Below are 15,022 nucleotides of genomic sequence, written 5' to 3'. Positions count from 1 at the left end.
TAAATCAAATAAATTTAAAGCTAAATATTTATTAGAGTAGTGGAGCTTTTCATAATTCTATAAGGTTTCAAGAATGAAGCTAATTTTTTCCCTATTAATAATTTTCGTTCATATATCATGTGCAAAGATAGGATACGGAATTAATGTTGAAAATTCACCAAAGTTACACGGTGATGAAATAAAATCAGATTTTTCCTTAAAAGATTCACTAAGAGAGTTCCCGTCACCAGGCGTGAATATTTCACCCGAAGGAAATACTGGGAATGTAACAGATACTGCTTTGTTATCTGCGCTGGCTTCGGTTATTCCAAAAATAGTTGGTTCAGGAGACGCAGATGCAAATCAAAACCAACAAGACAAAGAGGCGGCGAAACTATCTTATTTTGAGCCAAAAGTTTTATATACAACAATACCAGTTATACTTGTTTGCATGGTTGCAATAGGACTGTTGGCGGAATACTTTGGAGAAGGAATAGAAACAGGAAGGTAAGTTAACTGAAAATACATAAATTACTCGTAAATAACTAACTGAAATTTTAAAAAATTCAGAAGAAGACTTTCGTCTATACACGAATCTATTAAAAGAAGAGGGAGAGCATCTGTTTAAATTTAGAATTGGTGATGATTTAATTTAGTTTAATTTATTAATAGGTTTGTAGTTATATACGAGTTTCAAACTAAACTGACACGAAATCAAGTTATTGGATGTTTATCCACTCATACAAAGTGCGTTCGTCCTCATTGTGTAATGAATTCTCTTATTGCTTTCTTTATACTTGAGAACGACTCTTCTTTTTCCAAGTGATCTCCATATGGTGAAGACTGAAAGAAACCCAAACAACATTGAATGTTCCTAGTATGGTACCCCTTTAAGTCTTCTATAAGTTTAATAATGTGTCCTTGTACTTTGAAATCTGCCTCAATGCAATCTTTTAGGCTTGTAATAAAGTCCATAACAATGTCAACGGAAACGCTTGTTTCGTTTCCTATCATTCCTCTATACAACACTTCACCTATTATTGTGTTACTCACTATGTCACTAAAAGTGTTTTCGATAGAATAAACATCCTTTATAATGTTTTCAAAATAACAGAGCTTTTTCATTATTTCATATTCAGATGCTTTCAGTCTGTTATTCAAGTTTGAAACACTCTTGTTTATATAGTTTTCGTTCAATCCAAACATGTTTAGGGGGATGAACGACTTTTGCGTCACGTAGATCAATTCTGTTTTAAGAACAACATAATTGTGAACCAATTTCTTGAACTCTACTCTAAATTTGCTCCAGCTTTCAACTACCCTCAAGAGATCTAAAAGTGGGTTATACAGTATTCTTCGGATCTCCTTTTTCGTGCCAAAGTCCATCTGAAAGAACCGAAAACCTCGTTAAATAACGGATGTCGCAAGGTATACCGGTAAAATCACAAAAGCAAAGTATATTTCACATTTTTGCTTTCTATTTTTTGGTTTAGCCTCACGTACATTAAAAAGTCTTGGCGCCACGCTTATATTTATTTTAGTGGTGGAGTGAATGAAAGGTTTATAGGGAGGTATAATAGCGAGAAGAAAATCCGGGAAAGAAAGGGATACGTCTATATTGTACTTAACTGCTCTTTTCTGTTTAATATATTTTGATTTTCTGCACTGCAGAAACTTAGTGGTTGTTTGTTAAGAGTTAAAGAGGATTAGATATTGTTGCGAGTAATAAATATTAATATAAAAAAGACGCAGCTCTTTATTTTTTACTCGAAGAAAAGGATTTATTGGTATAAATACAAGCACAAGCAGTAGTGGTGGTGAATATTAAAGATGCACCAACAAGTGACCAGAGGAGTTGGAAGCAGTTCTGGTATAGCTTCAGTGCAATGTTTGAGCAGAATACTGAGAGAGTATAGGGAAATACAAAAAGAACCGAGCTCGTTTTGGTGTGCCTTTCCGATAAACATGGATGAGCCATTTGAGTGGCACTTTACAATAAAAGGTCCTGCTGGAACAGAGTTTGAGGGAGGAATGTATCATGGCAGAATAATACTCCCTCATTCATATCCATTCTCCCCTCCGTCTTTGATGCTTCTTACTGGAAACGGTCGCTTTGAGGTCGGGAAAAAGATATGTTTAAGTGCAAGCAATTATCACCCTGAACTTTGGCAGCCAGCTTGGGGAATAAGAACAATGTTGGACGCTCTTCATGCTTTCTTTCCTACTCCTGGAGAAGGTGCTGTTCACTCTTTGGATTGGAGTCCAGAAGTGAGGCAAAAGTTGGCCAGGGAGAGCGTTAGTTGGAGGTGTTGTTCCTGCAATGAGACTACTTCGGAGGCCTTATCTAGATTGTGCCCTGAAAACAAAAATAGACAGGATGAATATGCATTGAAATCAGACAATCCTATAATTCAACAAATAAACAAATGCATAAACGAGTCCTTGTCTTCTGGTAAGGAACATACTCAAGGTGACAATTCAAATGCTGAAGAAATAAACAACAGTATTTCGGAGGATCCAGTTGGAGACGGTGATAAAAGGGATTTATTTAAAGACGAAGCAGAATACACTAATAATAATTTTCTCAAGAACTCAACTTCTAGCGAAAATGACTTAACTGGCGATGAAAATCTAAACAAAAGAGATAACATAGACGGAGTTTGCAACAATAATGACGATGGAAATCCGTCTAAAACTAATGTGACTCAGATTCCGCCACATAGAATTCCTCCAAAAACTTCTCAACAAAGCATTGCCTGGTGTTTTTTACTCATGAAAAAACCGACTAATGCACTCGAGGGAATATCAGTATTCATAGATTTTTCTATTTGCGTCCTTTTAATCGCAATTGTTCTTTTATTTTTAAGACTTGTTTGTAGTTTTTTAGTTTGACAGTTTTAAACTAGTTAATTTTTAGTTTTCCTGTCCGTTGCCACCTGAGCGAAGCCGCAACTCCGAGCCAACTGCTTCAGATTTGTATCCTGTCAGAATGAGCTCCCTCTCTTTGGATTGTTCTTAAAGACGGACTGGGGAAAAGGCGAAAGTGTGGTAAAGCATTCCAAACAAAAAGACTAAAACAAAGTATGCCTCGTTTGACATTTGCCCTCAGGAACGCAAGGACACATGTTAAACCGAAAAAAATGGATTTGTTTGGAAAGCCAGTTTTATGCATTTCTAAGAGTCCACAAAACACACCTAATTTAACGTTGACCAGTTGCCTACAAAAAGAGCAAGAATGCTAAAATCGGCACATCCTCAAAAAAGATCAGTTAGTTGTGTTTGATTCTGTATTGTGTGTCAAATTAGCAGATTGTGTGTGAAGTTCTAAAATAAATCTCGACTCGAGTTCAAAGTTAGTGAACACAAAACACATTCTAAAGCTTTAATTTCTTTCATTGAATGACTTTATTAATATGTATTTGTATCAATTCAGGGGTAATATAACTTAGGCGCCAACAGTGTGATATAACGAATAATGGGGATATGAGAATACGGGGTAAAATAAAACAAGGGGAAAGCAAAGAAAGAGATATAAGTGAGTGGACTCGCGGCTGTGTGTATATGTAGTGAATAGATGCCGTCCGAGGATTACTGGAAGATAGAGAGGTTGTTTATGGAGCTTTTTGGGACTTCTTATCTAGAGAACAATGACTTTCCAAATTCAAATAGGGATATAGAGATAATACAACAGGTAACTATACCGACAATAAACAAAACCTTCAAGAGGGTTCTGTCAACGTATAATGAGTTGGTTGAGTTGTCAATAAGTTCTGAAAAAAGCAGAAGAATAAATCAGAAAAGAAGTGAAACCGAGTTGTTGTTTAAGGAACAATTTACTTTTTTAATACACATAACGAGAATATTTTTGTTGTTGGTGCTAGAGATAAACGGAAAGACAAACTTGAACGACCATGACTCAAGTTTAAGTTGTGTGAGGATGCCTAATTTACCGTTAAAGTTATTTCACGAGCTGTTGGGATCACCAGGAACAAAGGACTGCAAAATATTTTTGATGGACTTGGCTTTTTTGCAGGGAAACAAATTGTTGGTTGACAACTTACTTGGGTACCTTTCTGGATTCTCAAGTACGGTCCAGTATGAGTGCTTTAACATAAGAAAAGAGTTGGCCGATCACTCTGGAAAGCCGATGAACCACCAGCTGCTTCCAATAACAAATAACTACGAGAACTCGCAATATTTTCCTTACTTTCTCGAAAGGGAAGAGTGTATTGGGATCATTTTGTTCAAGGTTCAGAACTTGCTAAGGAATTTATGGAGGACGGACAAAGGATACAGGGACTTGATTACATGGTGGAGAAGATTTAATTCAGAGTTTATTGACGATGTTAGGGGACTGGATTTGGAGCTTCTGTACTGTGGATTTGACAGAGAAGACTTTAGTTATCTGATGAACAGCGTTATAGACAAGCATTTCGGAGAACATGAACACTGGGAGTTATCAACACTTTGTTTTACAACTAGTCATGTTTTGTATTTGGCAGAAGTTGCTATAAACGAAAATAATCAGGACGTTTTAGAAGCTGTTTTGTCTTTAAATATCAGTTGCGGGACTTATTCTGTGGATGAATTGGTTAAGGAGTCAATTAAGTTTTCACTAATCTCTCTTATGCTAGATCCAGCTAATTTCAAGGCCTCTTGGATTCTTTCTTTGCTTCATCTTCGCGATGGATACTACTTCTCACTGAAAAGGACGTTAAGGTTCGTTGAGATCACTTTGGACTTAAACCCTTGTTTTAATGATTCATGGATATTATATTCTTTGTTACTAACTAGGAGTGACAGATTTGAGCTTCTTGAATTTCAGCCTTCAGATACCGCATATATAGAAATTTGCACTGATAACAGCAAAAACAAGATGCAAGAGAAGTCTACGGACAATGAACAAATGGCGTTTCCGACATTCATTGCAACAAAACTAATTTCGCTAAATCAGTATAATGACGGCCTTGGAGTTCCTCTCAGATTTGTTCGTTTGGGGTACAAAATATACCAAATACTTCAAGGCAAGTTGTCCTGTTATGATTTACTATGTACTGTTAATTCAGAAATCAAAGAAATGAACAACAAACTTAACTACATCATTTATAACAGGTACGGCGACGGATTGTCTTCAGCAGGTTGTGGGAGATCAGGAAATCAGAGTCAAAGCAGCATTTGCGTCGAGGCGAGTGCTTCTAACAAAAGTAAGAGAAGCAAGGGCGTGGGTAACAACTTTGGCAGAACTCAAAGTGGAGTTGCTAAATACGGGACTCCTGCTGCTTCTGCTCTAAGTAAAAACGATTATTCTGTCGGAATAGGAGAACCGGCAGAGGCAGGGATTAGACAGGAGCACCTTAGCTCTATGATAATTGACCCCGTTTTGTTTAAGCTTCAAACTGCAATATGGAGCCTAAAGCTTAAACATGCTTTTAAGAACGAGGGGGTGCACATATGCTGTGAATACGTTAAGTCTCAAATAGAGGAGGCATTGCAGCTTTACAGGGATTTGATTAATTCTGAGCAGAACATACTTGAGGAGGTTGGAATACAAACCCATCTAAGGGAAGTTGTGGGGAGGCATGTGAATTCGTTCTTGAAGTCTTTTGGGGTTTACAGGGACGAATTGGACGCTGACATTAAACTAGAGTGTCTAGACGAAGCGTATTGTCCGGTTTTTCCGAGTGAAGGTAAGGAGTCTATTTTTGAAGTTGATCTGATTGACTGGAGGTTGTTACTGGTTCCAGCGTATTTGATCTAGCATTATTCCAAGTTTTCTCGGACGTTAAGTTAGTGTTCAGACCTAAACTGAAGAAAAGCAATCAAGATCCACGGCAAAAACTGTTCAGGATCGGAGCACAGGTCGTCGAAACATAGTAACCGCAGAATTAAGCAAATGACAAAGTAAATTAGATTTTTCTTTAATGTTTATCTATTTGTATATAGAACTGAACTTTAAAACACAAGTGAGAGAATGGGCTTTGCAGTAAAAGCCTCAAATAGTTAAACGGTATTAAATAAAGGCATGTGATCACAAAGCTCTTATTCCGTCTCATTTTCATTTCATCCAAAAACATCAAGTTTGGAATAATTCTGATCCATAAATGTTGGGCGAATCGCCACTATTTGTGCACTCATCAATGCTCATAAAGCCGTTGTTCCAGCCCTTTCTGAGTCCTAATTTGAGCATGTTCAAAATACCGGTTAAATTGTTTCCATCAAAAGCACTCTTCGGAAACTCTTGGTATTCTTCGTTTGTGGGGGAGAAGTAATATCTAAGATTCACTTTGGGGTATTTACACAAGACTGTTCTGAGCAGTCTTAAGCCGGTGACCTGGGAGTGTAAAATGGAGTAACTCCTCGAAAGCAGGCTTATGAAAGTAATATCTTTCTTTTGAGAACTGTCGTCACCGTAGGATTTAACTCTTTTATCCGGAAAAGTTTCGATTGCATCTATTACTATGTCTTCTTGTCTTCTGGCCAGACCAAGTCTAAAACAAGCCTTAATAGACTCCTCAACGTTCATATTCATAATCACGCCTCCGTCCATATAGTGGGAGCCGTTTATAATTACTGGAGAGAATGCTCCTGGAACTGAAGTTGAAGCCAAAGTTGCATTTATCAAATCTGGGAGTGAAGTGTAACTTGAATTCCACGTTACATATTCACCGTCCTCATATCTGACAGCCGAGACCAAAACCTCTCTTCTTTTGATCTCAAACTGCTCACCCATTTTGTGTTTTTCTGACTGTATTCTTATATACGTCTCGTTTTCATATGGCTCAACTAAGTGACCAAAAGTGTTGTTCAAGTAATGAAGAAGAGGGGTGTGATCGCAAATTGAGTTTTTAGGCTTCTTTCTTGGATTCAACATACTGCCAATGTATTGAGGTATAAACTTAAAGAGATTCTTCCAGATAGGCATAGAACAGTCAGAAAGGTAATCCTGTCTTACCGTGGACCATATGTTCCAAAGCCTCTCGGTGTACGACTTCTCGTCTCCCGGCTCGTGAAAGAGACCTGCCAATGCAAGAACGCCCCCAATGGAGACGCCTCCTATAACATCCCATCTAATAGTGTCGTTATACTTTGTAGTGTGTTTGCCAACCAATCCTCTGAGTACTCCGGTCTGCCAGGCCCCTCTATTGGCCCCTCCAGAAAGAACAAGAACGTAACACTTATTTTCGCTAGTCTTGTAGTAGAATTCTGGAACCTCTCTCGGAACGCAAGTTGCGTCGCTCGGCCTGGATTCAACAATTTCCCCAAATGGCTGGTCATAAAACACCGAATGTTCCACACCCTTTTCTGGTGACAAAGGAACATATTCCCTCACCACATCCCTCTCTGCCAGAACGTTCTCTTCATACAAACTCACCTCCTTAGAAATTTCATTCGTGAATTTCTCAAATAACTTTCTTCTCTTCTCTTGCTCTTTATTATTGTCCGACAAAAACTTCAATTTGTAACCAAAGGAGTTTATTATTAAGCAGCTAAGTGCTAAAACAAAAAATAAACAAAGTCCCCTCATTCAACGAATAAAATAAACATATACTGCAAGTCCTGAAACGATAAACTAATCTTAAACCTCCCTATTTAACTGCTCAAGGTTCTACCAGCTTCCATCCCATACAAACAAGATATATCGCGACTAATTGGTTTGTCCAGATACATACACAGAAGTAAAGTATTCGTCTGGAAAGTGGTCAAGTTAGAGCGATTTAGTAGCAATTTAAAAAACTTTTATTTATCAATATCTGTACCCTTTTTTATAATTTATAATTCGGTACCCATCCACTAATATATGTGGACGTAGCGCCAAAACAACTCTGACTTTGAGTGTAATATGTATACTATTAATGTTGCTATTAATATACATATACGTAATATGCAATTGCAGTAATAACTCAACATCTTATAAAAATATAATGGCAACAACGTAACGGTTGTGGAAGAGGAAACAAGATATAAGCTCGAACAGGTTTCAGGTTGGATATTTTTATGTTTGGAAGAAAATGAAGAATGGAGGGATTAGGTGTGTATTTAATATTTTTATTGGAACGTTATTATTGACTCCACACCCTGGGGTAAAATGGCAGAAGGACGATTTGTTTGTAGCTTCGATACCTTTGAAAAAATCTGACGAATTATCTGTAAAGCAATGCCAGGACGTGGTTGAGAAATTGGAGTCTACAACGCTAGGCTTTTTGTTCTCAAAAAAAAACATATGCAAACCTTCCACTACAAGCAACAGGTCATGGCAGAGAAGGCTAATTAAGTCTGCTTATCCCCCGTATTTGGAATTTCACAATGAGATATACCCCTCTAAGACAAACATTGAAATGGAGAGCCTCGCAAGGAGAAACAGATCCGCAATGTTAGAAAGTATGGGATCTGGGAGTGATTATTCCAAATGTTTCATACTCGGATACGCCGGATATGGAAACAGAGGCATGTGGTCGGCATCTGTTGCAAAGGGTCTGGCTTCTCAATTTTACGACAATAAAGTCCCTTTGAGGTGGGATGTTGTGGCAGGAATATCCTCAGGTGCGTTTAATGCAGTTATGTCTTCCCACTTTGTTCCTGGAGGAAAAACCGCAACAGAAATGTCACGAGAGACGAATCAAGGCAACAGCGGGAATACAAGCGATAAAGCATTTAAGAATGAGTTTATATTTAACAATACAGATAGTAGAAGCGATTCATATATTTGCTCGAGCATAGGAAAGGAGGTCAAATTTGAATTCTGGATCAAATTTGGCAGTTCAAAAAAGAACAACAACGTAAAGTGCTACTCCCCAACTGCAGGTGAATTAGATCTTGAGAACATATATTTTATAAGCAACAACTCAAAAATAGAGAATGAATTGAGTTACACTAATTTTCTTTACGAAGTATATTTAAGAGGAAACTCGGAAGTGGTCAACGATAACTGCTACATTCCAACATCACAAGATTCAACCAGATGGTGGTCCACTATTCTCCTTACTTTTGCTAATTTTGGAAAGAAACCTATAAGCAACTTTTGTACTCTAAATGGTTGGAAAAAGTTTTATAGAGACTCAATGCTGAGGTATATGACCATTAAAAGGGAGGCTATCGTTAGTGCCTCTAGATTGTTTGATGGCACCCTCATTAATTGGAGTATTCAGTATATTCTGGCTCAAATAAAGGGCAACAAAAACTCAAATAAAGACGAATCTTTTTATGAATGGGTTGAAATAAACGAGAACGACGCCTCTAGAATTGCTGATATTGCGACGGCTAGCAATGCTGTATCAGGAGCTTATTTGCCTGTCAAAGTAAATAATGAATATTATATTTGGGGCGGTCTTAGAGGCGAGTCAAATTTAGAGTCGGCCGTTGAAAGGTGCAAGGAATTGAAACCAGGAATTGACGAGGAGAATATTGTCATTGATTTCATCACTGGTTCTTATTTTAGGGAGGAAATATTCCTTTCAGGCTCATACGTGAATGTACTCGGAAAGGAAAGCTACTTTGGTAAACTATTTAGGAGATTTGAAAATTACATTCATAGTACAAATGCATATGCCAGACCAAATCCGCCACAGCTCTTTGAATTGTTTAACAGGGCCTGGGAATTCATCACTTCTTCCTCTCGCGGTTTGTTTCCCGTTAAATCGCTAATTAGAAAGTATCCAAAAGTCAAAATAAGGTTTTTCATAAGACCAAAAACGCTCAAATTCTTTCCAAAAAGTTCGTATATTTTTCCAAATCACAAGGACAAGCTACTAATAATGACAGACGGATACTACACCGGCTATAATGCTACCATCGTCGACGTTAACTTCATAGAGACATATAACTCGGTTTAATGTACAGGTTTGAATAAATCAATTTCTATAAGTGAACTAGAGAAAAGTATAGTAAAACATCATGCGCTATATTGGTGAGTATGTGCATTTAAGGTATACATATAGACAGCAGTTTAAAATGTAAACAAAACAGTCACTATCGAGCTTCATTGGTCGCATGTAAGCTAACTAAATGGCAGTTTTTTTCTAACAAGTTCACATCTAACTTAACTCAAAATCGTTTCATTTGTTTTGTTGGTTAGAGGAAAAGAATGATTTCAGTAAAAAAAAAACTAATTTGAACTGCTTTTTTCGTGTAATTCCGCAATTTTAATATAACCGTTATTTTAGTACTTTTAATTCTCTGTGAGGAATTTTTTTTTTGCTGGTTTCTAGATTTAATGAGACACGTTACCCATACGATTTTAACCGGCACTTTTCCCGGTATGCCATGGTAAAAAAATCGTGATTGCACAAAAAACGCGAATCTAGTTTAGAGGAAAAAGAGGCAGGATAACAAAGGGATAGTGGAAGTTATAACGCAAAATAGACTGAAATATTAATTGAGGGATTTTTTTAAAAGAAGTAGCCCGTGGCTCTGGCATACTTTACATTTGTGACATTTGTTTTTGGGATTGCTTCCGGTAGTAACTTTTTGTAGGGGATATTATATTCAATTTATTGGAATAATTAACTTTAGTGTAACTATATATTTTTTATGAGGCTTTGGTTGAATATAATCACATAGTACCCAACAATAGCATTTGTTTGGGATTGCTCATTTAATTTTCCATTCTGTGTTATTATCAGGTATAGACTCGTATTTTACTAAACCGACAGGAAATGGTGGTCTCTACCAATGAGGGCGGAATATCAATGCTAGCATCCTACGTCCTTTTGTGTTCTTCCACAATAGGCACTGGAGTTCTTGTACTTAGCTACGGAGTCATGCAAGCAGGAATTATACTAGGGAACATTTTTATATTGTTGGCGGCCATTTGCGGAGTATTAACTGAATCTATAGTGGCTTTGTCAGCACTTAAGTTAAAGGCGACTGACTTAAGCAGTTTGATAGGTAGAACGGTAGCTTATTCTGTTATAAAGGAGAAGAGAAAAATAATGAGAAAGAGAGTCAGACCTTCAAGGAACAAGAAGCAATCTGAAATGGAGGCAGGAACACGAAAAGACAAATACAAAAACAGTATTGTAAGTAGCGGTTATATTAATAGTAGTGGGATCAATGTTAATAGTGGAACGACCTGGAATGAAATATCAGATGCAGAAAGTTCATTGAGTGACTTGGAGTGTGTTAGAGGCGTGCTAGTTAAAAACGAGTTGCTATTTGACGAATTTAAGCAAGAATTAAGAGGCAAACTTCTATTTCATTCTAGGATTATGAATCTACTTATTGTAGTGCTTATAGGATACTGTATTCCAACGTATTTCATACTGTTTGTTGATTATGTTGAAGACCTATTAAAACAACTTATCCAGTTTTTGGCAATACACTTTTATGATGTAAATTCAGTTGCAACATGGGTTATTCCATTTATAAATCTCATAAATAACAAGAAGGCACTTAATCTGCTTTGCTTTATTTTGGTTTTTTATCCATCATCCCAACCAGATATATCCAAACTGGCAGGTCTTGGATATTTGTCGCTAATATCATTTATACTGTTTTTATCTTCAGTCTTTTACAGATACTTTATTTCACCGTTTGTTCCTTCAGTTAATGCCACGCTATTACCAGAGATAATTAGCTCGCTCAACATTAAACAATTTCCGCCTCCAAAACCACCTACTCCCATGGAATTTGGGCCTCATTTAGGAATATTAATGGCTACAAAAGTATTCCTATTTGCCATATATTGTTTTGATTCTCACATGATTTGTGTTCAAGCCATTGCCCCAGTAAAGAAGGTCAATCCAAAAAAAGCCGTTATTCTGCTTATTAGTAGTACTCTCACAATGATGACCATTTGCGTCTCCTTATCCACTATTTTAAATCTTAGTTTTGGCACTACACTGCTTCCAAATCCAACACTCAACTATTCGCCATACGACACGGTTATAGCAGCTGCAAGGCTTGTACTGGCAATAACCATGTTGGTGGTCATTCCACTTCATGTCATACCATTTGTAGACTCGATAAAGAATTTGTTTTTTTTGGAAAAATATATAGACAAAATGATGGATGACATACAAGAAGTAATGATATTAATGAATGAAAAGTCCAACAAAATTGATGTTAGAGGAAGTCAACACAGTGTTAGCTCTTATTTCACATTTATGGATGGAGCGTCTAGTTCAAAGCCCATGGATTCTCCCAGTGACAGACACTGCAAAAGAAAGAGCAGACAAAGCTATATTTCTGGCACAGACGTATCTACAATTTCTTATTCAGATAAAAACTCTTCGTTTTTCACAAGATTCTTGTTCTCAACATACTTCAGGGTACTGTCGTCATTCTTATTCCTGATGTTTTGTATCCTTTTAGCTCTAATTGCTAAGGATGCTGCTCAGTACGTTGAGTTACTTGCTGGTTACTTTGACACTTGTATAATCATATTATACCCGTTATATATATATAGAATTGTTTGGTCACAGAAAGTACCTGGTTTTCTCAATATTTTAATTCATGGATACCTAATTTTTTATGAATTTTGTTGTATTACAGCCTCAACTTATGCAGTATATGAACACTTTTTTAAAACTCATTGATAAAGGTTACCAATTCAACGTCGATTCATGTTTCTTACTTTTGGTATATTGTTCTTTGGTATATGCCAAGTTTATAAGTAAATACATACGTGTACATATATAAATTAATCTATACTCATTTACTTTGATTATTGACTGTTACTGCCACTGCATTCGCTTTTGAAAGAACTATTGTCATTAGTTCGTTTGTTTTCAAGTTATAGAGCTGATTACAATACGACTTTGGTTATTTGCAAAACTATTTTGTAAGGATTATTGTGATTTATTTAGTTTAATATTCATATTCTCTTTTCTTTACTCTCATTCAGTAAACTTTGATCTCTAAATTCTGTTCTGACTTTCCCCCCACTAACGTTACCGATCACAATATATTAACAGTGCCCATCCAACCCGCCTTGTCTGTCTATTGCATGGCGCCTGGCAGGTACATTAATATTAAATAATAAATATATAGGAATGGCATATAAAGACAAATAATCTGGTATAACCAGTAAAAACAGGATATGAAAATAGGTACTACATAAATGGCAGTTTATTAAAAGTTCCGTGTATACAAGTGGATATTGTAAATGTATGTATATATAGTATATTAATATATATAAATATATAATAGCAATAATAGTAATAGGGAGTCACTTCTAGTAGAAATATAAACAAATATAAAAGGCATAATTTGAATGTAAAAATTGATAAATTGGCCAGCAAGGTAACAATAGTGATAGAGAAAATAAATATAATTACAAAGAGTGAAAAGTTTCTTCTAAAGAGAAGAAGGTCTTCCTCTGAAAAAAAGGTTACTGTTAATTGCAAGCTGTTTCGATAAAATAAATCTAATCGGAGAATAGTAAGATAGCAAGAAAACAATAAATAAGAAAAAGACGCGAATAGGTTTTTATATAAATATCGCAACTGTAGTAAATAATTTGTTCGAATTTATTTACTCGAATCGCTAAGAAAGTTGCCAGGTTATATTGGTAATTCGGTTAGTGCAATAAACCTGACTTAACTGCTGGAATTAGTTGCAGAACTTAGAACTATATTCTATTGTATCGGTTAAAGTACGAATACCTTTTTAAACAAGACTAAATTGATACACCTATAATTAATCACTTTATTAATAAGGAATAATCGCAAAATAATATAATGTCGGCACAGAATACAGAGGAATTGGTTGATTATGAGGAGGAGGAGACAACAAAGATAGAGGAGACGAGAGCGGAGGAAGGATCGAAAGTTGGACGTGGAAACTACGTTGCGATTCACGCTTCAGGCTTTAGAGACTTTTTCTTGAAACCGGAGTTGATAAGAGCTATCGGAGATGCAGGTTTTGAGCATCCGTCTGAAGTACAGCACGAAACAATACCACATGCAATTACAGGAGTAGATATCCTATGTCAGGCTAAGTCAGGAATGGGGAAAACAGCGGTATTTGTACTTTCTGTACTTCAACAATTAAATCCAGATGATGAAAGCAAGAACGTAGAGTGCATTTGTATAGGCCACACTAGAGAATTGGCGTTTCAAGTAAAGAATGAGTTTGATCGTTTTTCGAAATACCTTAGGAATGTGAGGCCACAGGTGGTTTACGGAGGAATACCAATTCAAAAGGATATCGACATGTTAGGCAACTCAACACCTAATATACTTATCGGCACACCTGGAAGAATTATAGCCTTAATTAGACAGAAAAAACTTAATACTGATAACGTCGCTCATTTCGTATTAGATGAGTGCGACAAGTGTCTTGAGTCTTTAGATATGAGGAAAGACGTACAGGAAATATTCACAAGTACACCTAGAAAAAAACAAGTTATGATGTTTAGTGCTACAATGACAAAAGAAATACGAGACGTATGTAGAAAATTTATGCAAAATCCAGTTGAAATATTTGTAGATGATGAAACAAAGCTTACGCTCCACGGATTGCTACAGTATTACGTTAAATTAGGTGAATCGGAAAAGAACAGAAAGCTAAATGACCTTCTTGACCAACTTGAGTTCAACCAGGTTATTATTTTTGTCAAGAGCGTATCTAGAGCTCAGGCCCTCCACAAACTGCTCACTGAGTGCAGTTTCCCATCAATCTGCATTCATGCTGCTCTAAGTCAACAAGAGAGAATATCTAGATACCAACAATTTAAAAACTTCGAAAAGAGAATCATGGTCGCAACTGACCTGTTCGGGAGAGGAATTGACATCGAAAGAGTTAACATTGTAATCAACTATGACATGCCAGAAAACACAGACTCCTATTTGCACAGGGTAGGAAGAGCAGGCAGATTTGGTACCAAGGGTCTTGCCATTACTATGGTCTCCTCTCAAGCCGATTCTCAAATCTTGAACGACGTACAGAGCAGATTCGAGGTTAACATTTCGGAAATGCCAAGTCAAATAGACACGTCATCATATATCAATCAATAAATGATAAACAATAAATATTGTTGAGTAGTAATTGCTTCTTTTTTACAATCTAATTTCATGTATTTATTCTTGTCTTGACATAACTGCTT

General features: G+C 36.5%; 8 protein-coding genes across 8 annotated transcripts; 6 read left to right on the top strand and 2 right to left on the bottom strand.

Moving 5' to 3' along the window:
- Nucleotides 1-73: 73 nt before the first annotated feature.
- Nucleotides 74-490, top strand: FG386_002183 (uncharacterized protein; the record flags this gene model as incomplete). Its single annotated transcript, XM_067341531.1, has 1 exon — nucleotides 74-490. The coding sequence occupies one exon, from the start codon at nucleotides 74-76 to the stop codon at nucleotides 488-490; it is 417 nt and encodes a 138-aa protein (XP_067197617.1).
- A 248-nt stretch (nucleotides 491-738) lies between these two features.
- On the bottom strand, nucleotides 739-1,365 carry FG386_002181 (uncharacterized protein; the record flags this gene model as incomplete). Its single annotated transcript, XM_067341529.1, has 1 exon — nucleotides 739-1,365. The coding sequence occupies one exon, from the start codon at nucleotides 1,363-1,365 to the stop codon at nucleotides 739-741; it is 627 nt and encodes a 208-aa protein (XP_067197615.1).
- A 444-nt stretch (nucleotides 1,366-1,809) lies between these two features.
- Nucleotides 1,810-2,871, top strand: FG386_002180 (Ubc6p like ubiquiting conjugating enzyme; the record flags this gene model as incomplete). Its single annotated transcript, XM_067341528.1, has 1 exon — nucleotides 1,810-2,871. The coding sequence occupies one exon, from the start codon at nucleotides 1,810-1,812 to the stop codon at nucleotides 2,869-2,871; it is 1,062 nt and encodes a 353-aa protein (XP_067197614.1).
- A 682-nt stretch (nucleotides 2,872-3,553) lies between these two features.
- On the top strand, nucleotides 3,554-5,737 carry FG386_002179 (uncharacterized protein; the record flags this gene model as incomplete). Its single annotated transcript, XM_067341527.1, has 1 exon — nucleotides 3,554-5,737. One exon carries the CDS (start codon nucleotides 3,554-3,556, stop codon nucleotides 5,735-5,737), a length of 2,184 nt encoding a protein of 727 aa, XP_067197613.1.
- A 315-nt stretch (nucleotides 5,738-6,052) lies between these two features.
- Nucleotides 6,053-7,504, bottom strand: FG386_002178 (secreted alpha beta hydrolase family protein; the record flags this gene model as incomplete). Its single annotated transcript, XM_067341526.1, has 1 exon — nucleotides 6,053-7,504. The coding sequence occupies one exon, from the start codon at nucleotides 7,502-7,504 to the stop codon at nucleotides 6,053-6,055; it is 1,452 nt and encodes a 483-aa protein (XP_067197612.1).
- Nucleotides 7,505-7,988: 484 nt separating this feature from the next.
- On the top strand, nucleotides 7,989-9,809 carry FG386_002177 (secreted alpha beta hydrolase family protein; the record flags this gene model as incomplete). The annotated part of the gene is made up of 1 exon (XM_067341525.1): nucleotides 7,989-9,809. The coding sequence occupies one exon, from the start codon at nucleotides 7,989-7,991 to the stop codon at nucleotides 9,807-9,809; it is 1,821 nt and encodes a 606-aa protein (XP_067197611.1).
- An 822-nt stretch (nucleotides 9,810-10,631) lies between these two features.
- On the top strand, nucleotides 10,632-12,512 carry FG386_002176 (uncharacterized protein; the record flags this gene model as incomplete). The annotated part of the gene is made up of 1 exon (XM_067341524.1): nucleotides 10,632-12,512. One exon carries the CDS (start codon nucleotides 10,632-10,634, stop codon nucleotides 12,510-12,512), a length of 1,881 nt encoding a protein of 626 aa, XP_067197610.1.
- A 1,143-nt stretch (nucleotides 12,513-13,655) lies between these two features.
- On the top strand, nucleotides 13,656-14,933 carry FG386_002175 (helicase; the record flags this gene model as incomplete). The annotated part of the gene is made up of 1 exon (XM_067341523.1): nucleotides 13,656-14,933. One exon carries the CDS (start codon nucleotides 13,656-13,658, stop codon nucleotides 14,931-14,933), a length of 1,278 nt encoding a protein of 425 aa, XP_067197609.1.
- Between the last annotated feature and the right edge of the window lie 89 nt (nucleotides 14,934-15,022).

This window comes from Cryptosporidium ryanae (genome assembly GCF_009792415.1).
Source record: "Cryptosporidium ryanae isolate 45019 chromosome Unknown contig_33, whole genome shotgun sequence".
Classification (NCBI taxonomy): domain Eukaryota; phylum Apicomplexa; class Conoidasida; order Eucoccidiorida; family Cryptosporidiidae; genus Cryptosporidium; species Cryptosporidium ryanae.
The sequence above is the reverse complement of the archived record's forward strand: the minus strand, read 5'-3'. Positions and strand labels throughout refer to the sequence as shown.